The sequence below is a fragment of the Stegostoma tigrinum genome, chromosome 3, assembly GCF_030684315.1.
Source record: "Stegostoma tigrinum isolate sSteTig4 chromosome 3, sSteTig4.hap1, whole genome shotgun sequence".
NCBI lineage: Eukaryota > Metazoa > Chordata > Chondrichthyes > Orectolobiformes > Stegostomatidae > Stegostoma > Stegostoma tigrinum.
The window spans coordinates 85,192,943-85,219,920 of NC_081356.1; the positions used below are offsets into that span (position 1 = coordinate 85,192,943).

The following is a 26,978-nucleotide window of genomic DNA, read 5'->3' on the forward strand; positions in this document are numbered from 1 at the left end:
AACACGAATTTGGCCTTACAACAAAGATCAAAACCCAGTGATTCGAACAACCCTTTCCTCACAAGGCGGAGACTTTCTCACAACCCCTTCGTACAGCAAATACTAAAATATCCTTGTAATACGAAATGGGATCGAGTTAAAAGTCCGACCATTTTAAGTTAAGAAACTCAAATCAATTTGGAACAATATAAAGACCAATTGGAAGACGGCGGGGCTAAGCTTCAAAACAAGAAATGACCAGTACTTGGGAGTCAGTTTCGCAAGTATGTGCAGTAATTACTTGTTTGAATCACACGAGCATACAAAGGAATCATGCACTCACTTCAATGAGACTGCCTAGTTTATGTAGTCAGAATTATCTTGCTGCGGTCCGCCTTCACTATGAAGTCCCACTCAACCCAAGAATGTATCAAATACAAAAAGTGTGGACGTACTCAGATCGGGTTTAAAGTAATGTTCTGAGATGTACAGTACACAGGAAACGTTTGCTCGTATTTTACATTTTCGTTTCAACTTATTTCAACCCACTTCGCTTTAGGAAACACCCCTGTCCTGTAAATACTTCAACACTACAAGTGCACCTTTCGCTTCTCCTTTTCAACCTCACCAGACGCCCACTGTCCTTTTAAAGACACTTGGCAGGGTGCCTGCCTTCTGTCAATCACGTATTCTACCGGGAACAGCAACGTCGCTTTCCTATTGGCGAAACTCGGGAGATTTGGCGAGGAGCCGAGCAGTGTCCTCACTGTTATTGGCGTCAGGAGATGTCAGTCATGGAGCGCCGTGCTTCGTTCTTCCTCACTGAGTGGATTCACTGAGCGAGAGAAAGAGGAGGAGCAGGGGTGTGTGGTGAACTGTCTGTCTTCAGTCTCTCAGACAGAAACCTTTGCGCCTTACTTATTTCCCAGACTGGGAGGGAAAGAGGACTCTTTTATTTCCATATATCACCAGATACACTTATATTAAAAAAAATGCGTCTCCCTCGAAAATGTTGGACATTATGTACCATAAGTATCATAGTCATTTTTTTTAAAACAAAGGACATAACAAGATCGGAGCACCAGCAAACGCAAATGGGGTAATGTGCATTATTATCGTGTTAAATGAAAAAGTGGTGAAAATATATTTAAAGGAGTTTGCTTGCAAATCAATAAATTCAATTGGTTTCGTTGTATTAATGTTTAATTTTAATTAGCCAATTAACATTTTAATCCACAAGTGATTTAATTTTACGTTTTCAGAGCTCATTACTGTTTCCGGAAGAGTTTTTTTGTTAAATGTACATTTCAAATTGACTTAATTTTGCTGCCTCGTCTTTGTGGTTTCTTGTACTGACAACATGGCTCGCTAACATTTTTTTGTGAAGGAAAAGTGTTAGGTTGGAAATGAAACCTTTGTGGAAGTGAATCGGTGAGAAAGGCAAGTCTGCGCTGCACGAAACCCCACCTCAACCCCCCAAGCGCACCCCCCCCCCAAACGCACACATCAAACTCGTGTGAAAAGGGCAGGAATTTGATGACAGCACTAGGGTGCTACAAGCTGTGTGTGTGTGTGTGTGTGTGAAATTGGCAACTCTAGATATTGGAAATGAATTGTATTTCTGATCCAGGAGCAAAGCTCCTCTACATTAGTGTCGTCTTTGTGTTGTGCTTTACTGAGTTGGCATCTCTTTTTCTCCAGTAGGTGGGCTTGTGCCTGCACCTCAGATGTGGTTAGCGCGCCAGTATTTGGTCTGGTACACAGTGAATGGTTGTGATTTGACTGATGTAGTAGCGAAGCCAAAATAAGCTGAGCACTGCAAAAGAACACATTTTTCTTCCGTGTGACGAGTGTATCTCCTTTAACTGACTTTGCGAGGGTGCAGAACTATTAAGCGATTCTCCTGTTAATATTGATTTGACATTTTAGTTCACTGTTTCATTTATGAAACTGTCATTGCGATTTTAATGCGTTTGACTGGTTTCCATGACGGTGCAGTAGGTTATTATTTTATATTAGATTGCTATCGATTTTTTTTCAACTCTTTCAGTAATTTTACACAAACGCTGTGTCGAAAAGAAAATCTTTTGTTCCGAAACCAAGGCAGGCTGCGGTGCGAGAACGGAAAGTCAGCTTTCAGCATTTGTCAGAAAAGTCATAGAGTCAAATGTCCGCTGGATGGTGTGAGAGATGATCACCACAAAACTCTCGCGTTTGCTGTATGGGGAGCTGTGAAGACAAGGCAAGCTCTCAGACATAGTTCACAAGTTAACTTGCGGCTAGATTGCGTGCGCTTGCAAAAAAAAGAGAAGTGCCTTTCACATTGTAAACAGGAAAATGGAGCTGTCTGACCAGAGAGATGAGTGAAGCAATCGGTGTGAATAGGAGGGTCAATTGCTATTGGGCACTATTCCTGCAACATGCAACATCTGCATTAAAGTAGTTGCCTCGCGTAAACTGGGGTCAGTGAATAATTGAAAACAAGATCGACAGTAACTTACCTTTTTCGTCTTAATTGTTACAGAGATGGAGAAGCGATTCCAACCAGACTGATGGTTAATAACTCCAGTAAAGCAGTCAGGAAGAATGTGCTCCCACGTTTCGAGCACACGGTGGAAGGCTGGAAAAGCAATGCATCTTTAGTAATCAAGATCAGGTATAAAGTGAAACAAATGTTGATTAAAATTAAGCCATCTGGTGTTTTAAACTTTGAAAAGTTGTGTTCACATCATGGAGCCAACACCCAAGTTTATCTCTTGTTACTGTGGTGCCCTACTAATTTACAAACAATTTCTTCAGGAAAGGAGCAAAAACAAAACTTAAGTACAAAGTAGGAAATATAACATGATCAGTTGTTAATGTAAGGATTTTAGACCTTTACTGTGTGTTGAAGCCACATTTTACCTCGCAAAGCTCAGTAGATTTCGGAGCCCAGTTAGTTTAAGCCCTGTTTTTGTTGATTTAGTCAATTTGTGTGATTACAGCTTAAAATAGAAAAATAAAGTCAGAGATTGACTGATTCAGGTCTTTAGCATAATGATTGTAATAGAAAATTCATTGTTACTTTCCTAGTCACCAGACCTAATTTTGCCAACCCCCTCGACACCGCCAGCTACCTGACATTTAGCTGAACAATTTAAATTGTAGTCAGTACTCATTTTATGAATTACATAATTGAGTAATATGACCATTGATGATAAAAATGTTTAATGAACCAGTATATTCCTCAGACAATAGTTGGTATTAATAGCAGCAAGTCCACAGGGCTGCAATTGCATGCTCAACATTGCTGTAAAAAAATGTAACTGAAAGAGATTAAATCTGAAATGCAATGTAATATAGCTGGTGGTCTAGTTTATTAGTCAGCTAGCTTGCAAAATGAATCAGTGATAAAATTCAGGGGATCCACAACAGAGGAAAAATATATTTTCTTGAATGCATTTTGCAATTAAATTTTGATGTTGATATCAAAGTTACAACGAAATTCAGAAGATAAAACAAGAAAGAGAAATACTTAACTCCTACTCCCCTACCTTCAAACAACTCAGTACAGAACGTAAACTACATTAATAGACAGCTGTTTGGATATATCTAGTTATCAAAGGCATGCTTGCTTTACATATGTATTTAAGTAAATATATAGAACTAGAAAAGAGAATCTACATGATAGAGAAGATGCAGATATATGTATAGATTGTAAGCATTTTTTGAAGGTGAACAGCATATTGGGCGCTCGATTTTTTTAGTTGAAGAAATGTCAGAATTACAATTCCCATCATGCTTTTTCATTTAGAATATTAGTTGGCTCTTGCGAATCAAGCAAATCAGATTTTTTTTAATACCTTTATTATTAAGATAAGTTTCTCCTTTTTACTCTCCAGAAGTTGGGGATAAATATAGTTTTGTGGGAAATGATCAGTTTTTGCAAATGCTGTTCTCTGGAAAGTACCAATTTGAGAGACTCGACAATTGAAATTTTAATCTATTCAATCATAGGGCTTTCACGATCAGGCTTCAATATGTTCCTATGTAAAGGTCACAAAAGGTGATGATTTAGATGAGGTGATATGTCGTATCTTCAAGTTTGCAGACACAATAAAGTTGGCTGTGAAGGTATACTGTGTGGAGGATACAGAGAAACTTCTCTGTCATTTGAGCAAGTTACATCAGTGGACAAAAACATGACAGATTCAGTATAATGTGGATAAATGTGAGGGAGCACAAACAGGCAGGAAGATTATTATCAGAGTGCCGACAGATTGGGAAAGGGGAATGTGCAACGAGACCTTGTAAAAGTAAGTTGCTGAAAGTAAGCATGCAGGTGCAGCTGATGGTGCAGAAGGGAAATGGTATGTTGGCTTTTACAACAAGAGGATTTGAGTATAGGAACAGGGATGTTTGCTGCAGTTGGGCAGGGCCTTGGTATGATCATACCTGGACGGCTGTGTACAGTTTTGGTCTCCTTATCAGAAGAAGGATGTTCTGGCTATTCAGGGAGTGCAAAGAAGTTTTGCCAGACTGATTCCACGGATGGCAGGACTGACATACAAGGAGAGACTGAAATCATTTAGGACCGTATTCACTAAAGTTTAGAAGAATTAGGCGAGGATCTCATAGAAAGCTATAAAGTTCTAGCAGGATTAGACAGGATAAATGAGAGAGAAATGTACTCAATGGGGTCACAGTCAAAGGATAAGGGTCTTTTAGGACAGACATGAGAAAGAATTTCTTCACTCAGAGTTGTGAGTGAAATAACTCCACAGAGGCTGGTATCCCATCATAAAGTCACCCCTAATTTACATGTGGAAAGTCCTTGACATTGATCCAGCTTCCTCAGAACCAGCTCCCTCAGGGTGAACAGTATGTCTGACATTCCTGTTCTTATCTGTCAGCCAGGGCTCCCTGATTGGAACAGCTTAATAGCCTCAACAGAGAACTCATATTCTGTGAGGTCTACGTGGCATGACCACATTACAATCACTACATTGCTCCCCCTCTGAGTCCCAGGACCTAGGCCAATTCTTTATTTGTAGTTCCACCAAGGGTGTTTTAACATCATGTAGGGTTCCTTCAGCTCTGCTTCTGATACGGGCAGCATATCATGCACAGTAGCTTGCCCCTCGTGCCTGGAGTGTCTTACAAGAAATTCATTATATTCTTCAGGAGGTGAAGGCAATGAGATGGTGACATTCGTCATTTCCACCTCAGATTCTGGGGTCTCTTCAAAGGCTTGATGGAGAAGGAGAACCCATGGGCTCTGGAACCGTTAGAAAGGCTGTCGAGGAGCTGGGCACATTTTGCTCATGCACTGTTAGCAAGCTTGCACCTTTCGTATGCTCCACATGTTCAGGGCCATCGCTCCAATCTGAACTTTATACATCACTGGACGTGACCCCCTGTCAACCATGACTCATATCCATACAGGACCACTCCCATAGTTCCTACACCAAACTTTTGTCCCCTGAAGTAAACTGACTCTCTCACTTAGCAGAGTGTTGATGTTTCTGTTGCCATTTCCCCCATCCCACCCAGGTCTGGGAAGATCAGATTTAACCTGATGCAGAGTCTTCTCAGCATTAGCAACTGTGCTGGAGCTATCCGTGTAGTTCCATGAGGGGTGGTCCTATAACCAGACAGGAACCAGGACAGTTTGGTATCTGGTGAAACTGTAGGCTGTTTCTTTAAGCCTATCTTCGAAGTGTGGACTGCTGTTTCCACCTCACCATTAGACAGTGGATGGTGTGGAGCTGCCTCTACATGTTGAATGCCATTCGACTTAGTCAAATTGCTTGCTGGTAAATAATGGCCCGTTGTCTGTGGCTATTCCTTCTGGGAGTCAATGTATTGCCAAAGATGAGTGCAGTTTTTCTGTCGCCTGCTGAAAAATTGCACAGGCTGATGATACCCCAAATGGTAGTCTTCTCTATTGGTACAAGCCATTATGGGTAATAGCTGTACCGTATGTCTGGGAACCCTTATCTAACTGCAATTTCAAGCGCACTTGACCCATGTCCAGCTTTGTGAAGGACAGGTCCTCTGCCAGCTTTCCATATCAATCCTCTATGTGATGGATCGGGTACTTATCCAGCTGTGAAAAGCTGTTTATCGTTTGTTTAAAATCCCAACAAAGGTGAGCTGACACGCCAGGCTTCACAATTGGTGTGACTGATGCAGTCCACTCTGCAAATTGGACTGGTTTGATCATTCATTAGCATTCCAACCTATTGATTTCTGCCTCTACATTTGCCCATAAGGGAGATGTCACTGGGCAGGCCTTGCAGAATTGTGGAATTGCTTCCTGGTCAACATGTAAGGTGGCCTTGGCTCCTTTGATAGTCCCTAGTCCTTTTTCTAATCAAAAAATGTTGAGGCAGTCTAGGTGAATCTTTATTAACCAGTTTTTCCCTGTCAGGCTTGGGCCTGAACTTTCTACAACAACCAGCGGTAACCAAACCAGCTGTTTCTTCTAAGTTGTGCTCTTAATCTGTAAAAGTTCGGTATAGGTTCTCAATCTAGCAGAGGTCTTGCACAGGCTTAAGGGTTGGACTCCAGAGTGAATTTTGCTAAAGACCTGTTCTGCGATCAGAAACATGGCCGCACTTGTATCAACCACCATTAAATCTGGATGACCATTTATCCACATGTTTATTTTGATTGGTTCTGATTTGGATGTTGCTGAGAAATTTAACTGTTCCAAATCAGATGTAGGTTGATTTTCCAGGGCATGCATACTTCTGGATACCGGCCGAGAAATTCTTTTTCTTAAGTGAGGTCGAGAGAGAATCTTTTGCCGTCTTGTGTTCACATGTCAGCAGCAACTACAATGGTCTGCTGGCCAAGATCCCAGAGAAAACGTTAACGATTTGGCTGAGGCTTGGCTTTGTTTTGGAGTTTTGCTGTGGGCAGACCAAAAGTCCCTCTGTTCAGGATATGTCCTGAGTGAGGTTATGCAATTGCCTTCGCTCAAATGGTGTTCCTCAAACTCAGTCAAACTGATGAGGTTGTCCATTTCTGCCAGAATCATCCTGCAACTCTAATGCTCTACTTGCCACACTTTTGAGTGATAAAGTCGGTTGTAGTAGTGAGGATAGCCCCTGCAGAATGGGCAGCCCTCCGCTGTCCCCTGCAGAATGGGCAGCCCTCTGCTCCAACCCAAACCTCACCATCAAACCTGCAGACAAGGGTGGCGCAGTGGTAGTATGGCGCACTGACCTCTACATTGCCAAGGCCAGACGCCAACTCTCCGACACCACCTCCTACCGCCCCCTCGATCATGACCCCACACCCGAGCACCAAATCATCATCTCCAACACCATTCACGGCCTCATCACCTCAGGGGACCTCCCACCCACAGCCTCCAACCTCATTGTTCCCCAACGCCGCACGGCCCATTTCTATCTCCTTCCCAAAATCCACAAACCTGCCTGCCCTGGTCGACCCATCGTCTCAGCCTGCTCCTGCCCCACCGAACTCATCTCCACCTATCTGGACTCCATTTTCTCCCCTTTGGTCCAGGAACTCCCCACCTACGTCCGAGACACCACCTACGCCCTCCACCTCCTCCAGGACTTCCAATTCCCTGCCCCCCAACACCTCCTTTTCACCATGGACGTCCAGTCCCTATACACCTGCATTCCGCATGCAGATGGCTTCAAGGCCCTCCGCTTCTTCCTGTCCCGCAGGCCCGACCAGTCCCCCTCCACCGACACCCTCATCCGCCTAGCCGAACTCGTCCTGACCCTCAACAACTTCTCTTTCGATTCCTCCCACTTCCTACAGACTAAGGGGGTGGCCATGGGCACCCGCATGGCCCCAGCTATGCCTGCCTCTTTGTAGGTTACGTGGAACAGTCCCTCTTCCGCACCTACACAGTCCCCAAACCCCACCTCTTCCTCCGTTACATTGATGACTGTATCGGCGCCGCCTCTTGCTCCCCAGAGGAGCTCGAACAGTTCATCCATGTCACCAACACCTTCCACCCCAACCTTCAGTTCACCTGGGCCATCTCCAGCACATCCCTCACCTTCCTGGACCTCTCAGTCTCCATCTCAGGCAACCAGCTTGTAACTGATGTCCATTTCAAGCCCACCGACTCCCACAGCTACCTAGAATACACCTCCTCCCACCCACCCTCCTGCAAAAATTCCATCCCCTATTCCCAATTCCTCCGCCTCCGCCGCATCTGCTCCCACGATGAGGCATTCCACTCCCGCACACCCCAGATGTCCAAGTTCTTTAAGGACTACAACTTTCCCCCCACAGTGGTCGAGAACGCCCTTGACCACGTATCCCACATTTCCCGCAACACATCCCTCACACCCCGCCCCCGCCACAACCGCCCCAAGAGGACGCCCTCATTCTCACACACCACCCCACCAACCTCCGGATACAACGCATCATCCTCCGACACTTCCACCATCTACAATCCGACCCCACCACCCAAGACATTTTTCCATCCCCACCCCTGTCTGCTTTCCGGAGAGACCACTCTCTCCGTGACTCCCTTGTTTGCTCCACACTGCCCTCCAACCCTACCACACCCAGCACCTTCCCCTGCAACCGCAGGAAATGCTACACTTGTCCCCACACCTCCTCCCTCACCCCTATCCCAGGCCCCAAGATGACATTCCACATTAAGCAGAGGTTCACCTGCACATCTGCCAATGTGGTATACTGCATCCACTGTACCCGGTGTGGCTCCCTCTACATTGGGGAAACCAAGCGGAGGCTTGGTGACCGCTTTGCAGAACACCTCCGCTCGGTTCACAATAAACAACTGCACCTCCCAGTCGCAAACCATTTCCACTCCCCCTCCCATTCTTTAGACGACATGTCCATCATGGGCCTCCTGCAGTACCACAATGATGCCACCCAAAGGTTGCAGGCACAGCAACTCATATTCCGCTTGGGAACCCTGCAGCCCAATGGTATCAATGTGGACTTCACCAGCTTCAAAATCTCCCCTTCCCCCACTGCATCCCTAAACCAGCCCAGTTCGCCCCCTCCCCCTACTGCACCACACAACCAGGCCAGCTCTTGCCCTCCACCCACTGCATCCCAAAACCAGTCGAGCCTGCCTCTGCCTCCCTAACCTGTTCTTCCTCTCACCCATCCCTTCCTTCCACCCCAAGCCGCACCTCCATCTCCTACCTACTAACCTCATCCCACCTCCTTGACCTGTCCGTCTTCCCTGGACTGACCTATCCCCTCCCTCCCTCCCCACCTATACTCTCGTCTCCACCTATCTTCTTTTCTCTCCATCTGCGGTCGCCTCCCCCTCTCTCCCTATTTATTCCAGAACCCTCACCCCATTCCCCTCTCTGATGAAGGGTCTAGGCCCGAAACGTCAGCTTTTGTGCTCCTGAGATGCTGCTGGGCCTGCTGTGTTCATCCAGCCTCACATTTTATTATCTGAGCCAGTTGTAGTGTCTGTTTGAACAGTTGAGCTTTAACCAGTAGGTGCTTCTGCATGGCTACTTCATTAATCCCTCATACCTAATTGGTGTATCAGCATCTCATTAAGGATTAAACTGAGGTCACATGACTCCACCAGTCGTGTTAACTTCGTCAAAAATCCTGATTTGGAATCTCTTGGTTCACGAACTACCGAGTAAAGCCAGTGGCATCTCGGAATTGCAGGAGTCTCGGGGGTGTAATATTCCTTAACTAAATCCATCGACTCTAGAAACATTTTAGTATCTCGTGCCTCTCGATGGGAAAGTCAGGCTCCTATTAACCAAAAAAGCTATTAGGAGAACTACTCATTGCTTTTCAGCTGCCCCAATAGCATTTTTCCATAAAAAATAATGCAGTATTTCCAAATACTGGGCCCAGTCTTTGAAACAAGATTGAATGAGTGAAGCTTCTCAAATAATGACAAGATGCCAGAAATGCTTACTCCAACTCAAAGATGCCTGTGTGAGCAAATTTCTTCAGGATTGTACTTTTCTGTCTTTGCCACTGTCATAACTCCACGGAGACAGTCACCAGTTCCCTCTTTAATTAACATGGAGAGTCATTGACACTTATCCAGCTCCCTCAGAGCCAGCTCTCAGAGTGAACAGGATATCTGACACTCCTCCTTATACCTGTCAACCAGGGCTCCCTGATTTGATCAGATTAACAGTTCCAATCAGGGAACTCCTATGATGTATCTTTTGCTGGCCTCATTGCAATCACCACAGTGTGCCTGTTGAAATCTCTGCCACAGGAAAGTGTTGAGGCCAAAACTTTGAAAACCTTCAAGAAAGATAAAGAGCTCGTTCTTCTGACTAATGAAATCGAAGGATGTGGGGAGAAGGCAGGGACAAGTTAGTGAGTTAGATCATCAACTACGATCGTATTGAATGCAGACTCGGCTTGAAGTGACGAATTGCCTACTTCTCCTATATTCTGTGTTTCAATGTGTATTTCTAACAGGAACAGTTGAATTTTGGCTTGAATTCCCTTTCTTAGACTGGAATAATCGAAGCCTTTTGTAATGCTCCTTTCTCTTCCCTACCTTAAGCTCAATGCTGTGACTCCCAACCACTAACCAGTGGCTGATGTTGGAAATCTGAAAAAGTGTGGAAATCCAGTGAAAAAAGGATTAGGTTTGGTTGTGATCATCCTTTGTTCCGTAGTTCGAGCTCAGTAACTGGCTTATAGATTTAGAATGGCAATACTCAGGGATTGCTGAAAACCTAGGAGCTGTACTGAATCTAAAAGCCATTGTATTCAGCATAGAGGGGCATAAGTTTTGTTTCAGGGTGAATGTGTTCCTTTACCTTACAGCTATGATGTGTAACTGCAATGCGTTTTAATTTGGTTCCAAGTATTCAGAGGCAGGCTAAAATACTCACAGAAAATTCAACTGACAATCAAATGTCAAAGAAAACCCAGGCATTCCTTCTAACATTTCAAAATATTCTCACAATGTATTATGACAATGCATTATGCCAAAAATATTTACTTGCTAGTTATTAATCCATAAGGCCGTAAGACATTGGAGCAGAATTCTGCCATTCAGTCCATTGAGTCTGCTTCACCATTCAGTGAGATCAAGGCTGAGCTAATATTTCTTAATTCCAATTTCTTAATCTTTGCAACGGTAGTAGATTCGCCAACTTTAGGTACATTTAAGTCATCATTGGGTAAGCATATGGATGTACATGGAATAGTGTAGGTTAGATGGGCTTCAGATCGGTATGTCAGGTCGGCACGCCATCGAGGGCCGAAGGGCCTGTACTGTGCTGTAATGTTCTATGTTCTATAACCCTCAATTCCCTTGCTGGTTAATAATTTGTAAGTCTCAGCCTTGCATAAAATTGCCAAACTTAACTTTGACAGCACTGTACAGCAAAACAAAATCCACCGATTCATTATCTTTTCGAAAGAAAACACTTTTCCTCATCTGTCTTAAATGATTATGCCCTCCGACCCAAGATTTTCCTAAAAGGGGAAAACAATGTCTCAGCATCTACCTTAGCAATCCCCTCTGAGAATCATGAATGTTTCAGTAAGTTTGCCTCTCATTCTTCTAAACCTCAATGGATACAAGCCTAACCTACGCAATGTCTCCTCATAAGAAAAATACCTCCATAGCAGTGTTCAACCTAGTGAGCCTTCAATAGACTGCCTCCAATATCATTCCTTAGATAAGGGGTGGAAAACTGTTCATAGTTGAAGTGTGGGGCTGGCTAATACCTTGTACAGTTTAAGAAAAAAGTTTCTTTTTAGATACTTAATTCCTTTGAAATAAAAGTAACATTCCATTTGCTTTCCATATTACCCGCTTAACTTGCATGCTAGGGATAACAAGGTGTAGAGCTGGATGAACACAGTGGGCCAAGCAGCATCAGAGGAGCAGGAAAACTGACGTTGATGCTGCTTGGCCTGCTGTGTTCATCCAGCTGTACACCTTGTTATCTCAGATTCTCCAGCATCTGCAGTTCCCACTATCTCTCTAACTTGAATATAAAATAATGAAATGTGAGGCTGGATGAACACAGCAGGCCCAGCAGCATCTCAGGAGCACAAAAGCTGACGTTTCGGGCCTAGACCCTTCATCAGAGAGGGGGATGGGGTGAGGGTTCTGGAATAAATAGGGAGAGAGGGGGAGGCGGACCGAAGATGGAGAGAAAAGAAGATAGGTGGAGACGAGAGTATAGGTGGGGAGGTAGGGAGGGGATAGGTCAGTCCAGGGAAGACGGACAGGTCAAGGAGGTGGGATGAGATTAGTAGGTAGGAGATGGAGGTGCGGCTTGGGGTGGGAGGAAGGGATGGGTGAGAGGAAGAACAGGTTAGGGAGGCAGAGACAGGTTGGACTGGTTTTGGGATGCAGTGGGTGGAGGGGAAGAGCTGGGCTGGTTGTGTAGTGCAGTGGGGGGAGGAGACAAACTTGAATGCTAGCTTTTTGTGATTTATACATAAGGACACCCTAATCCCTTTCTACTGCAGCTTTCTGCAGCCTTTCTCCAATAGTATTCAGTTCCTCTTTTAGTCCTGTCAAAGTGTCATCCTTTACATTTTTCCACTATCTTCTAGGTTCTTGCATGCTTATATATATCTCTCTGCAGACTTTGTCTTCCCATCTATTTTTACACCATCTGCAAACTTGGTGATAGTGAATGCACTTTCTTCATTCAGGTCTTTAACATACGTTGCAAATAATCATGGTCCTGAAAGTGATCCCTGTGGCACTCCACTAGTTAAAGGTTACTATTCTGAAAATACCTCATTTACCCAACTCTGTTTTATTCGAAATCCAATCCCCTATTCATGCTCATTTGCCACTTCCAACACTATGGGCTTTTGGCTAATTTGGTAGCCCAATGTGCAGTACCTCATTGAGTGTTATTTGGGCAACCAAATATCTATTGGCACTCCTTTATCTATCCTGCTTGTTACCTCCCCAAAAAATTCTAATAAATCTGGCAGGCATGATTTCCTTTCATGAAGCAACGCTGACTCTGCCTGATGCTCTGCTAATACATCCTTCATCATTGATTCTAACAAATGGTAAGCTAACTGGTGATAATTATCTGCTTTTTGTTTTCCTCCCTTTTAAAATCAGGTGTTAAATTGCTGTTTTCCAGTTCTATGACTTATCCCGGATGTAAGGACTCTTGTAGATTACTACCCATTCATCCACCAGCTCCGCAGCTACTTCCTTTAGTGTTCCAGGATGCAAATTATTAAATCAAAGGGATTTATCAGCCTTCAGCCCCAATGTTTTGTTTGGGATTTTTTCTCCACAGATATTTATTGCTTTGATTTCTTCCATTCCTTTCACCTCTTTATTATATAGTATTTTTGGAATGCCTTTCATTTATTCTACTGCGAATACTGATGCAAATTATTTATAAACATCTCTGCCATATCCAGCTCCCCATTATTTCTCCAGCCTCGTTCTCAAAGGGACTTAATTTCACTTTTATCTGTCTCTTTCATTTTATATATTTAAATAAGCTCTTATTATCCCTTTTTATCTTACTTGCTAGTTCCTGCAGTGGCTGAGGTTAAAATGAAGGACTCTCCATCACAACCTCTCCCCTTGTCTGAGAAGTCATGGCCTCTTGTTTAAGAATCCAATCTTTAATTAGAGAGCAGCCCTATGAGATTATGATGATTTTAACTTTACCCTCAGAATTTATTTTCTCCCATGCTGTTTGTTCATTTTTTAAAAAAGTTTCCTAATCCACTGGTTTACCATTATTCATTGCCACAATATATGTTCTTATTTCTTTCAGTTTGACACTATCTTTTACTTGTAGAGTTGATTCCTCCCCTTCCATGGATGCTTATTGATGTTTTCAGCTGTGTTTCTGAAGAATAAAATTGCCACATACAGTTTATCACTTTAAAAAGTTATATATATTATAATAAATGTCCCTAAAATATAATGCATTAATTTAGGAAAATAACACTTAAATAAGAGATTTTAATGACCATAGTATGGTGCAAAGAATTGATCCTTCTTTTGTTAGTTCTGTTCAAAATACTCAACAATATGTTTAAAACTTTGTACCCCCATTTTTAGGACACTTATATGCTTATAGGACACTGTAGTTGAAATGAAATGAATTAACAAGGTTTTATGAATTTACTGTATTCAGTATCCTGAGCAGTTCTGTTAAAACTGAAGTGACACTAAACTTTGAAACCCAAAATGCTGAAGTTATTCTGTAAATTTCCTTCTTTTGAAAGGACAATAGTGAGGAGGTTCCTGTTGAAGATACTTCTAGTCTTAATAATTGAAGGTCAGCTTTTTAAAAATATTTCAATTGTAGTTATTTATCAATGCAGAATTAGAGGAAGTGGTTTGCAATAAGGCCATCCAAACAGGAAACTACATTGCATTAGTTTACACCAGCAGTCTGAAACTTTACGAGTTTCAGAAAGTTTTAGTTTCATTTTAACTGTGAAATCTTCCAAAACTGACCATCTTCAAGATAAACAGGAATCAACTTTGTTTTTAAAGGCCTTGACAACCATTTATAGGCTTTGTAGAATAGATCAGTCCCGACAATCTTGAAGGCACTGAATAGTTGTGGAATATACAATGAGCCTCTTCATACTCAGTTCCACATATAAGTGTCAAATCCAAGACTAGATTGTAGCATTTGGTAGATATTTGATTGTGGGCAGCATTACAGTTAGCCTTGATCCTATACGTATTTACTTTTCAGTACGGGTCATAAGAACATGTATAGTTTCTTGAAAGCAAAGTCACAGGTAGACAGAGTGGAAGAAGACGTTCGGCATGTTTGACTTCACTGATCAAAACATTGAGTACAGGAGTTGGGGATGTTATGTTGCGGCTGTACATGACATTGGTGAGGCCATTTTTAGAATACTGCATTCCATTCTGGTTGCCCTTCTATAGGAAAGATTTTGTTAAACATAAGAGGGTGCAGAAAAAGATTTGCAAGCAAGTTGCCAGGACTGGAGAGTTTGAGTTATAGAAGGAGGCTGCGCAGGCTGAAGCTTTTCTTTCCCTGGAATGTCAGAAGCTGAGGGATGACCTTATAGAGGTTCATAAAATCATGAGGGTCATGAATAGGGTAAAAAGCCAAGATTTTTTTACTAGAATGGGGGGAGTCCAAACCTAGAGTGAATAGGTTTAAGGTAAGTGGGAAAAGATTTAAAAAGGACCCAAAGGGTGACCTTTTCATACAGAGGGTGGTGCGTCTATGGAATGACTGCCAGAGAAAGTGGTTGGGGCGGGTACAATAACAATATTTCACAGGACTCTGGATGGGCGCATGAATAGAAAGGGTTCAGAGGGGCTATGGGCCAAATGCTGGAAAATGGGACTAGATTGGGATGTTGGGTCAGCATGGACAGTGCTGTATGACTCTATACCTCTATAAAAACTAGGAACAGGACTGGCCAAATCATCCCCTCAAGCCTGCTGTGCCACTTGGTAAGATCATGATTGATTTCATCTCAGCCTCAACTTCAGTTTTCCTGCTTGCCCTCCATAACACTTCAATCCATTACTATTTAAAAATCTATTTTCTCTTCAAAGTTACTTAATATCCAGGCATCCACTGTAGTGTGGAGTACCAAATTCCACAGATTCATGAATCTTTGAGAGAAGTAATTTCTCCTCATCTGCTTTAAATCTGCTATTCCAATCCTAAAACTATGACCTGTCATTTTGCATTACCCCACAACAGGACACACCCTTTCTCCATTACTTAGTCAATCTCCTTTAGCATCTTATATACCTCAATTAGATCGCTCCCATTTATCTAAACACCAGGCAGTATAAGCCTAAACTGTTCAATCTCCCTTCACAACACAAACCCTTCATCTGTGGAACCAATTGAACTGCCTCCAATACTTCTACATCTCTCCTCAACTAACGGGACTAAAAGTGTACACAATACTTCAAGTGCAGTTTTGCTAACATTTCTGCACTCTTATGCCCTATTTCTTTAGCAATAAATAGCAAAATTCCATTGGCTTTCCTTATTACCTGTGTACTAGTTTTCTGTGATTCATGCATGCGCACTTCAGAGTGCGTTGATGCACCTTGACATTTCTCTCCATTTAGATAAAAAATTGCCTTTTCATTCCTCCGGTATGGAGATGCCGGTGTTGGACTGGGTAGACAAAGCCAGAACTCACACAACACTGGGTTATAGTCCAACAGGCTTATTTGAAATCACAAGCCTTTGGATCGTGAGCTCTGAAGTCTTCGCCTGATGAAGGAACAGCACTCTGAAAACTTGCAATTTCAAATAAACCTTTCAGACAAAACCTGGAGTTGTGTGACTTCTGACTTAACCTCTCGCTTGTTAAAATTCATCTTTGGCCAATTTACCTAACTTAGCCATATCCATTTGTACATTTCTTTTATCTTCATTTCAATTTATGTCTCCACATACTTCTATCATTGAAAATTTGGCAGTACCACCTTCTATCTGTACATCCGAATTATTAAAATAGATTATAAATATTTGGGTCCCAGTGACTGAAACCTGTGGCACCCGACTAGTTACACCTGACCAACCAGAAAAAAAGATCCATTTATCCTAACTCTCTGTTTTCATTGATTAAACAATTCTGTATCCAAAAAATAAATTATCCCTAACCCCATGTGATCTTACCTTACTTACTAACCTTTTGTGGAGTACCCTACCAAATGCTTTCTGAAAGTCCAGACATTCTGCACTTATGGGATAAGTGCATAATCCACTTTGGTTAATCCATCTTCAAATTAGTCAAATGTGGTTTTCCCTTCATCAAACCCTATTGACTTTATGGGTTGTATTTTGACTTTCCAGTGCCCTGTTATTATTTCCTTAATAATGGATTCTAACAATTTCCCAATAATGCATGTTAAATGAAATGGCCTGTAGTTTCCTATTTTCTACCTCCCTTTTTGAATTAGCATTTTGCCAATCCATTGGAACCATTCCTGCATCTAGAGAATTTTGGGATATTACAACCAATGGTTCACTATCTTTAGTGCCACTTCTTTTAAGACACTAGGAAGTCAGTCATCAGCCCTTGGGGACTCATTTAATTTCAATGCCAATAGTTTGCTCAGTACTTTTTCACTGATTATGATGATCCTCCACCATGAAATCTGAAACAAAGTATTGATTTTATGACTCTACCATTTCTACATTCCCCATTATTAATCCCCTATTTCACCTTCTAAGGGACCAATGATCACTTTAGCTAGTCTCTTCCCTTTTATGTACTTAAAAGCTTCTGCTTATAATTCATTTTCTTTCATAATTTACCTTTGCTCTTTTTAAAGATGTTTTTAGTAACCCATTCAGAAACAAAAACAAAGTTGCTGGAAAAGTTCAGCAGGCCTGGCAGCATCTGTGAGGAAAAAAATCAGAGTTAATGTTTGGGGTTCGTTGATCCTTCCTCAGAACTGGGTAACACTTTGGTGATCTTTAAAGTTTCCAAATCTGTCAACCTGCCTCTCATCTTTGTAAATGGTATGCCTTAGTTTTTTGTTTTTATTTTATCTTAAACTTCCTTGCTTAGCCATGAATGATTCCCCTTTACAATCTTTCTTCCTTTCTGGAATATATTTTAGTTGGGAGCAATTGAGTACCTATTTAAACATCTACCACTATTTGTCTGCTGTCCTACCTTGTAATCCTCCTGCCCCGTCCACTGGGGCCAGATTTGGCTTCGTACCTATGTAATTACATTAGTTTAACTCCAAAACACTGGTGTGGGATTTTAGTTTCTCAACCTCCAAATTAATTTGAAATTCTAGCCTGCTATGTTCACCTTTCCCTAGAGAATCCTTTACTATGAAATCATTCATTAATCCCACCTCATTACACAACACCAAATGCAGAAGTAGCCTACTCACTGGTTGGCTCCCCAACATATTGCTCCAAGAAACAATCTTTAATACATTCAAAGAGCTCTCCCTTGAAGCTACCCTTATAAATTTGATTAATTTAGCCCCATGTGCATATCAAAAATCATCCATAATTATTGCTGTACCTTTCTTACAAGCCACCAGTAAATCCTGGTTTATATTGTGCCCCACTGCAGGGCTGCTGTTTGGGCACCTATAGATTACTCCCACCAGGGACTTCTTTCCCTTGCTGTTTCTTATTTCTACCTAAACTAATGATGCACCTTGATCTCCAGTGCTGATAAAATTTTTCACTACAGCACTGAACCCAATACTTTGCTAATAGAGCCAGACCACCTCTTTTCCTTCCTCCATATCCTTCTGAAACACTGAGTACCCTTGGATATTCAATTTCCAAACCTGGTCCCCTTGCTACCACATCTCAGTAAGCGCCACCAGTAAGCTCAGTAAGTTGCCTCTATTTTTGCTGCTAACTCATTAATTTTATTCCAAAAGCTTCATGCATTCAGATACACAGCCTTAAAGTTTGTTCTATTAACAAATTTCCCTACTCCTGTATGATTCCTTTGTGCAATACGATATTCACACAGTCTGTCCCTTTTCTGGTGACAGACATATTCATCAGTAACCTGCATTCTCACCTTCTCCTTCAACTTTGATTTTCTAATTTTCTGTACAGCTGAACCCCACCCCCCAGACGATTTAGCTTAAAGCCCCAACCACAGCCCTATTTACGTGATTGACCAGGATGCTGGTCCAAACATAATTCTGGGGGAGCTTGTCCCATTGAACAACTCCTTTTGTCCCCATCACTGGTGCCCAATTAATCTTTTCCTCACACCCTCCCTTTCCAAGTGCCTCTGCAGCTCAGATGAAATATCCTGAACCCAGGTACCAGGCAGGCAAAGAAGCCTTTCATCCTGGCCTGTACCATATGCTATGGTCAGTTTGCATATTCTCCCTGCAGCTCCCACTCATCTGCACAGGGAGCAAGAATCTCAAATCTCTTAGGCAAGCTCAAGATTGAGATTCCTGCAGCACTATCTCCTGGATCCCTTTGTCTGCCTACCTTACAGCCACATCCTCCTGCCCCTCGTCATCTGAATTTGTTGCATTAAGCTAAGGGACATGCCTGCCTCCTGAAACACATTGTCCAGGGAACTCTTCTGCTCCCAGATGTGTTGCAGTATTTGAAGTTCAGACTTCTGCTCATCAACTCTGAGCCAGAGTTCCTCCAGCAACCAAGACTTGCTACAGATGTGCTCACTATGAACCACAGTGAGCTCCACCAGCTCCCACATCATGCAGCTACAACATATTACCTGGCCCTGAATTTCTATTATTTAGTTCTTAATTTGTTTTTTAAAAAAAATTCTATTTGTCTTTTAGTTTCTAATCTGTAAAATATTTCTCCAATTTACCTTTAATTTGAAAAGTAATTGTAATAGCAATGAAATAACTCCACCAATGCCAGTATCCCATCACCAAGTCACCCTTTATTTACATGTGAAGAGCCCTTGACACTGAATCAGCTCCCTCAGAGCCAGCTCTCAGAACAAATGGGATGTCCAAGATCCCTGTTTATATCTGTCAGCCAGAGCTCCTGATGGGACCAGCTTAACAGCCCTAATCAGGGAATTCATATTCTGTGAGTTCCACCTGGTTATCTATGTTGCAATCACACAAAAAAAATCCAGCTAGCAACTATTGCCAAGCAATGAACCTGTGGTTTTCTGTAATGTCATTCTTTGCCATCTGCTGGGGTCTTGATCCTGGACCTCAATTCATCCTGTTATATAAAAAAAACTTTTCAAATCACAATGAACAAAAATAATTGCAAAACCTATCACTTCTCTTGTGTATTGGAATCCTACGGTGCACAAAATTTTCTTTCTTTTGCTCACTTGTGATGTTCCTTTGACTGATCATGCACTTTTAACGGTCCTTAAATAGAGCTGGGGTGAGCTGAAATGACTCACTCTTGTTAAATTTCAATAGTAATCACCACCTATTGAAGCCCTATTCAGAATTCGGATGATTGACTGTTAAACTGTCCCTCAGTCAGTTGAGTCAGCTACTTTGTTAACCTTTTAACTAGACCGCTGGACTTAAAAAAAAGAATAAAAATAAGATGAGTAGTTCAACTCCCACAGTATGCTAAATTCCCAGTAGCGCACTCTTGCTCAAACTGTATCTCACTCTAGATGTGTCTTCACATGATAAATTGGTGCAGAAATCCAGGGTGCCTTTCCTTCCCTTTATTGCATGACCGTACAAACTAATCGTACTCATCCTCACTGTTGGCCATGAGACTTGCTTGGAACACAGGACTATGATTGAAATTTGGATAGTACACTTAATTATCTTAATGTGTGTTGCATTAAACCTTTGGGAGAACTTGGAAGCTCCCTGTTTATTCGCCTCTTGCGACTAATCCCTAAAGAAAATCCTTCTCAGTGAAAAAATAGGCCTTTCATTATTCTCTGTTGTGAGTTCACTTTAAGAAATAGTGTTAGCTTCTAGTGGAAGCTGTGAAAGAAAATAAATAAAAACTATGGTAAAAAGAATACAGGAGGTTAAAAAGGTAATATGGAGCTGGAAAAGCTCAGCAGGTCAGACAGTATCTGGGGAGCAGGGAAGTCAACTTTTTGGGCCAAAACCCTTTTCAGGGCTGGGGAAGGGAACCCAGAAATGAATAGAGGAAGGAGGGTGGGGTGGGGCTGGAGGGAGGGTAGGAATTGGAGATAAGTGGATGCAGGAAGGGGGTTATTGTGGTTGGTCAGTGGGAAGAGTGGAGTAGATAAGTGAGTCAGAAGGTTAGGGAGGAGAGATTTTCGAGCCAACATTCAGGCCATTGGGCTGTAAGCTCCCAAAGTGAAATATGAGGTGTTGCTCCTCCAGTCCATGTTTGGCCTCACTCTGGAGGAGGCCAAGGATGGATATGTCAGAAGGGGAGTGGGATTGAGAATTAAATTGGTGGTTGGGTTAGTTAATGTGCACAGAGCGCATATACTCTGCAAACCGGTGCCTGAGTCTGCTTTTGGCCTCCCTGATGTACAGACCACATCAGAAGCAATCGATACAGTTGATGAGGTTAGATGAAGTGCAAATTAATCTTTACTGGATTTAAAAGGATTGTTTGGAGCCTCCTCTGTAGCCTTTACTGTCTGCAGGTTAAAAAGGTAGTTTATTGTAAATATTGTTCACAAAAGTCAGTGCTAACTAGCAAGTGGAACTTGTTTGACTCCCTTCTCAGCAGTTGTGACTAACTGATAAGAAACCACACGTACTTAAATAAGTGTAGTCATGCTTATCTCCTTTACACTTGTGCATGAACATACATTGCAAACTGATAATTGAAACAGTCCCTGCATACTTTTCATGTTGCATCTGTGCCCCACCCATTCCAAAATCCTTACATATTTTCCGTACAAATCTATGAATGACCACCCATCCCTATGACCCCTCATATCCTCCATGCCCACCAATGTCCCTCCAAGCCCCCTTCACTCCCCTGTGCATTTTTATTGTCACTAAGTTAGCGTCAATTCACATCAGTTATTTTCGCCTCCCCATCCCACCACCCTTCACTTTACATGTACCATGCGAACTTAGTATTCACCCTGGGTACACCTCAGGACCTGTAATCAGATTGAATAATGTTCTTATGTTTTTATTGATGAACTCACCATTTATAATTACCACTCCTTGATTAAAAATAACTTCATTATGTTTTTTTTCTTAAATCCCTTATGAAAACAAGTATTTGAATTGATTGTCTAAAGTTCAAGGTTCATCTGTCTGCTTGGACAGCAGTGTTAGCGAAAAACTTTGTGGCTCACTGTAACATTTTGTTCTGAAAACTGTTTATACAGCTGTATGTCATAAATTCAGAAGTGCAGCAGATACAATATCCATTATGTGAACATTTTGAAAGCAGATTTTAAGCTCTGATTGTAATTGTTATTCAAAGTATTATTCTTTAAAAAATGTATGGTAGATGAGACTAGTGATTTAATAGTACCACTTACCACGTCTTCACAATTCCCATTTATATACAATGCAAAGTGTTTTCCAAGGAACTTACAATGTTGACAGTGTTATTTCAAAATAATACCTAAAATTCTGCAAGTACAAATCTTTGCAACAAGAAAAAGTCCTTCACATTCTAGAAAATGACATTTTGAGTGAATTGTGAATCCTTTATTTTAAAGGAAAAAGGCAATAAACAATGAATGGTTTTTGAATGTGAGATTTAACACATCAGAAAACATTGTGATAATGTACTGTGTATGTTTGGATCTTCCAAGATCAGAAGGCCCAGACCATCTTTTCTCACATCAAATGTTTGTGTTATTTTACCTATTCTGAATGAGTTATACGCACACAAGTTTTGTTTTAAATGCTAAAGCATAATGCTTGAAGAATGTTTTTGAGTCTTTGTTCTGACTTAATTTAGGCTTTCTTAAGAGCCTTATGTGACAGTCTTGTGTCTGCTTGCTCCAAATATAATCCCAATTGCTGAACTCTTAAAAGTAGGAAAGTTGAATTATTTTATATTTTCTATGTAAAGAATAGTCTAGTATCTTTTTGACTTTTTTGCATTCAATTTAGTTGTGACCATCACTCGTTGCAAAGTGTAATATACTTCGTAACACATTTGCATGGACAAGTTTCTTCAAATTTCCTCCTTTGTGTCCCAGCTTAAGCTCGAGTTCTCTTATTTTCCACCAGGGAAAATAATCTATATTCAATTCATATGTTTGTTGTATCATTTTTGAAAACCTCTAATCATATTCCACCCCATATCTTCTCAATTCAAAACATATCTTCTCAATTCAAAACAATGAAGCTCTGGTTGCTGTATCCACTCCTTGTGATTCAGAAGCCACACTATTAATAGCCAAATGCAGCTTCTCCAAGGCTGTAGTGAGGACTCCAGTAGTAGATGCTGTGTTTCATTTTTGAACAGATTTATTTTAGTCTATTTTAACATTTATTGTGATGAAAATATTGTTTCTAGCAGTTCAGTTCCCTCATATTGATGGAAAAATGTGTTTTTTTGTCATGTTGCCTTAGTCCTTATCAATGTATAAATTATTTTTTCTCAGTAATATTTCATTTTGACTGAATGTCACTCCTTTGAATGCAGGAAGGATATCCTTCGCTTTTTAGATGCTGAGAGAGATATATCAGTGGTGAAAAGCAGCTTGAAGCCAGGAGATATAATTCATTATGTGCTGGACAGACGCCGGACCCTCAACATCTCTCACAATTTGCACAGGCTTCTCCCTGAAGTGTCCCCAATGAAGAACAAGAGATTCAGCTCTTGTGCCGTTGTTGGAAATTCTGGGATTCTTCTGGGTAGTGGATGCGGAAAGGAGATTGACAGCCATGAATTTGTAATAAGGTAGGACCCTTTCTATAACAGGATTTTACCATCTTTGCAATTAACAGTGGTTTTCAAAAGCATGAGCATGTTTTTGGATTGAGCGCAATTTTAATTCTTTGTAACTGGATGGCATTTGAACGGTTTAGCATCAGTTCCAATGTATAAGAGAGACAAACACTTCCGTCAGAATTCCAAGATAATAAAATGTGAGGCTGGATGAACACAGCAGGCCAAGCAGCATCTCAGGAGCACAAAAGCTGACGTTTCGGGCCTGGACCCTTCATCCGTCAGAATTGTCCTTTTTCAAATATGATTTTCCAAACTTTCCAATTGAATGAAATTTCAACAGAAACGGAACCTCGCAAAGAAAGTGATGAATAGCCATTGGACTTTCTGAAAAAGGACCCAGACCCGAAATGTCAGCTTTCCTGGTCCTGCGATGTAGGAAGGGCCTGCTGTGTTCATCCAGCTCTACACTTTGTTATCTCAGAATATTCAGCATTGGCAGTTCCTACTATCTCTCATGTAGTGATGCTTTCTTTCTGACATAATTTATTGGAATACAGGGTGAATAACTCTACAGACGCTGGTATCCCATCACCAAGTCACCCTTTATTTACGTATGCATGGTACAGAGCACTAGTTCAGCTTTCTCACAACCAGCTGTCAGAGTGAACAGAACCTCTGGCACTTCTGTTTATATCTGCCAGCCAGCGCTCTCTGACTGGGCCAGATTAACAGCCCGAATCAGGGAACTCGTATGGTGTCCACGAGGCTGACCTCGTTACAATCACTACACAGAGTACTAGGACAGACTATTGCAACTTTTATAGACTGTGCCAGTGGTGTAATAGTGTAATATGACAGTGATATAAAGCCAGATGGTCACCTACATGTTGTGCTTCTGATTTTAACTGCACCATTATGGAGAGAGAGCAAACCTTCAAAATTGGCTGCAGCTTAGAAAACAATACAAAGAGACGTCTAAAAAAGTTTGATGTCAAGAAAAAGACATCAGTGATGATTAAAATGTTTGTGTTATGAAAAACTCAATAAACATCTCTTGGAGTATTGTGCCCAGATTATTATTTTTATGAGCAAGGGTAAAGATGTTAGAAAGAGTTCAGCAAATATGGTAAAGATGATACCAGTGCTTACTCCTTTGATGTATAAAAAGTAACAATGGGCTGTAAATCTGCTGTTTCTGCAAAATATGATTTCAATGTTTTCTAAGAATTATGGAAGTCTGTAGGATTGATGAAGAAAAGTGCTGTGTATAATCCAGAGGATTAAAAAAAATGTTGCACATAAATTTAAACATGAAAGAACTTTAACTGAGAATAATTATTCCTTGCTTGGGCAAAGTTACTACAATTTGTTAATAACAGTGATGAAATAGATACAACTAAAAACAAAGGAGCAATGCAAGTGAATGGTACTGGTGCAGTATTTAGCACGCTATGTTTTGTTCTGCCACCACTTCATTAGGAGTAGATTAACAAAGATTGCAAGGGGTGAGCAAACAGTACGTAGTATTGAGAAGGTCTTTAACAGTGAATTTTTACAACAATTAATTCAGTGAAATTTGTGGCACTAAACTGTGAAGTGATACATTTTGGTAGGGAAACTTAGTAAAGACAAAACAAGCAAGGGTGTAATTCTAAAATGGGTGAAAGATTAGAGGAACCTGCAGGGGTTCAAGTATGTATTGATCAGGGCAATTTGAGACCTCGGGTAATTAAACATTTGAGACCCCGGGCTTTATAAATAGAGAAGTAAAGTACAAAAACAAGGAAGTGGTGATAAATCTATTTAAAACACTATTTGACTCAAGTACATCTCTAGTTCTGGACACCGTAGTTTAGAAAGGAGGTAAAACAGTACAAGAAAGGTTTGAAAGAATATTTCCAGCAATGAAGTAAATAGACTGGAGAATCTACAGCTATAATCCTTGGAGAAGAAAAGGTTTAGAGGAGATTTGATCAAAGTGTTCAATAATATGAGATGTCTGGACAGAGCAGATAGGAAAAAAAAACCTGCTCCCATTGTTGGAAAAATTGTGAGTGAGAGGATATCAACTTAAGGTGATTGGCAAAAAGGAGGAATGGGGACATGAGGGAAACATTTTGAAGTACATGGTGGTGAGGTTTGGAATATGCTGCCTGAGAATGTGGTGAAGGCAGATTCACACATGGTGTACCGGAGAGAATTGGGACAACTATATGTAGTCAAAACAGTTATTACATAATGGGAAAAAACAAGTGGGATGAGGTGAGATCCTCCTACAGGGAGCCAGCATTATTATCAAGGGCTGAATGGCTAGGAGTGACGTTTGGGCGTTTAATGTTTGGAAGTGGAGGCAGAATTCTGGGATGGGCGTTCATGACAGGACTGAAGGGGACAACGCAAATGCATGTTGTGTGAGATAACTGAACATGGGAGTGAAAGAGGGCATACGGTGGGGAAGTTATCAACAGTGAGCAGCACCCTGTGGCTTCCATGAGTGGAGCAGTGCACTACCAGACACAATATGTTTACTTCATAAGCCAGGGCCAAGTGGTAAAGTGAGTAGATACAGACTCAGATAGACAAGCTGAGTATGGACTTGCGGAAGGGTGACACCTGTGGAATAGATGCGGAGGGCTTCTAGGAAGGGAATGTTTATGTTTGGGCTTCCACTTTCTCAGAGAGGCTTGCACTTTCTCCTCACTACCTGAGGAGCAACTGCTGTGCTCCGCCCTTGGTGTGACCTTCCAGTGGACTGAGGGTGGCAGGCAGGGTGGAGGCGGAAGGTGTGGCCATCTCTGGGGTGTGCTGAGAGGAGACTTATTGGCGTAGGATAGAATCACTGTGTGGTTCCTGCTGGCTGCTTATTGGGACTGCTCTGTCTCCAAGTGAGGTAGGAGGAGCTGGAGTGAGTTCAGGCTCTCTTGTCCCCCTGTCATACTGAGGAATCAAGGTTAGGGCAACAGAGTGCAGGTCCTTTTGCATATACAGTAAAGTGTAGAAGTGCTGGACTTGGCTCCCCTTGAGGGCTGCCACCTTATCCATGGAGGAAGCCAGACAATCATATGCCTGAGACTACAAGATCCTGATGGTGTTGCTGCAATGGTCCAACCTTTGTTTTCAGTTGCCCCATGCCCCTTGCCTCCTGCTCCGCTTTCTACTTGCTTATGTCAACACCACAGGGTCCTCTTCAGCCCGGACCTGAATAGATGCCGAACCTGTAGCATTCCTCTGAATGTCAGTAGCCTGGGGTGTCTCTTCCTCAACCAGCTACAGAGACGTGGCAGTGAAGTATCTAATGTAGAAAATAACTCATCAAGGTATTGGGGTCTGGTGAGAGGTGCAGGAAGGAACCTGAAGCAATATTCTATCTTCATCATCTCTCAAAAGTCGGGCTGTCCATTGCACCCACACTCTTGTACCTGTTAAGACAAAACAAAGAATGTTACATTCGAGGGTTAGAGATCATGGCATACTAAAATCCAGTGAACAGTGGGACTAATGGCAGAGCTGCACAAAAATGAACAATGTTTCCTCCTTGGTTGTTGGGACGTTGATATCTAGTTGTCTCCACAGATTCCGTCCCAGTTTTTGCCAATGAATGCCAAGCCTCTCCAAGTAGATAACAAAGCGTGGAGCTGGATAACCACCTCTCTGATGAAGGGTCTAGGCCCGAAAAGTCAGCTTTTGTGCTCCTGAGATGCTGCTTGGCCTGCTGTGTTTATCCAGCTCCACACTTTGTATTCTTGGATTTTC

At 41.8% G+C, this 26,978-nt stretch overlaps 1 protein-coding gene across 6 annotated transcripts in view; it reads left to right on the plus strand.

The window, feature by feature from the left end:
• Positions 1–828: 828 nt before the first annotated feature.
• The window catches only part of st8sia4 (ST8 alpha-N-acetyl-neuraminide alpha-2,8-sialyltransferase 4), a 105,681-nt gene continuing 79,531 nt past the window's right edge, over positions 829–26,978 (plus strand). For 2 of the 6 annotated variants that reach the window (XM_059644727.1, XM_048528169.2), the window contains exons 1-4: positions 829–1,078; positions 2,030–2,221; positions 2,504–2,635; positions 22,977–23,234. In XM_059644727.1, the coding sequence (XP_059500710.1) occupies positions 972–1,078; positions 2,030–2,221; positions 2,504–2,635; positions 22,977–23,234 (689 nt within the window). In that variant the 5' untranslated portion in view covers positions 829–971. The other 4 variants (XM_059644726.1, XM_048528171.2, XM_048528170.2 and 1 more) reach the window with 4 other exon arrangements.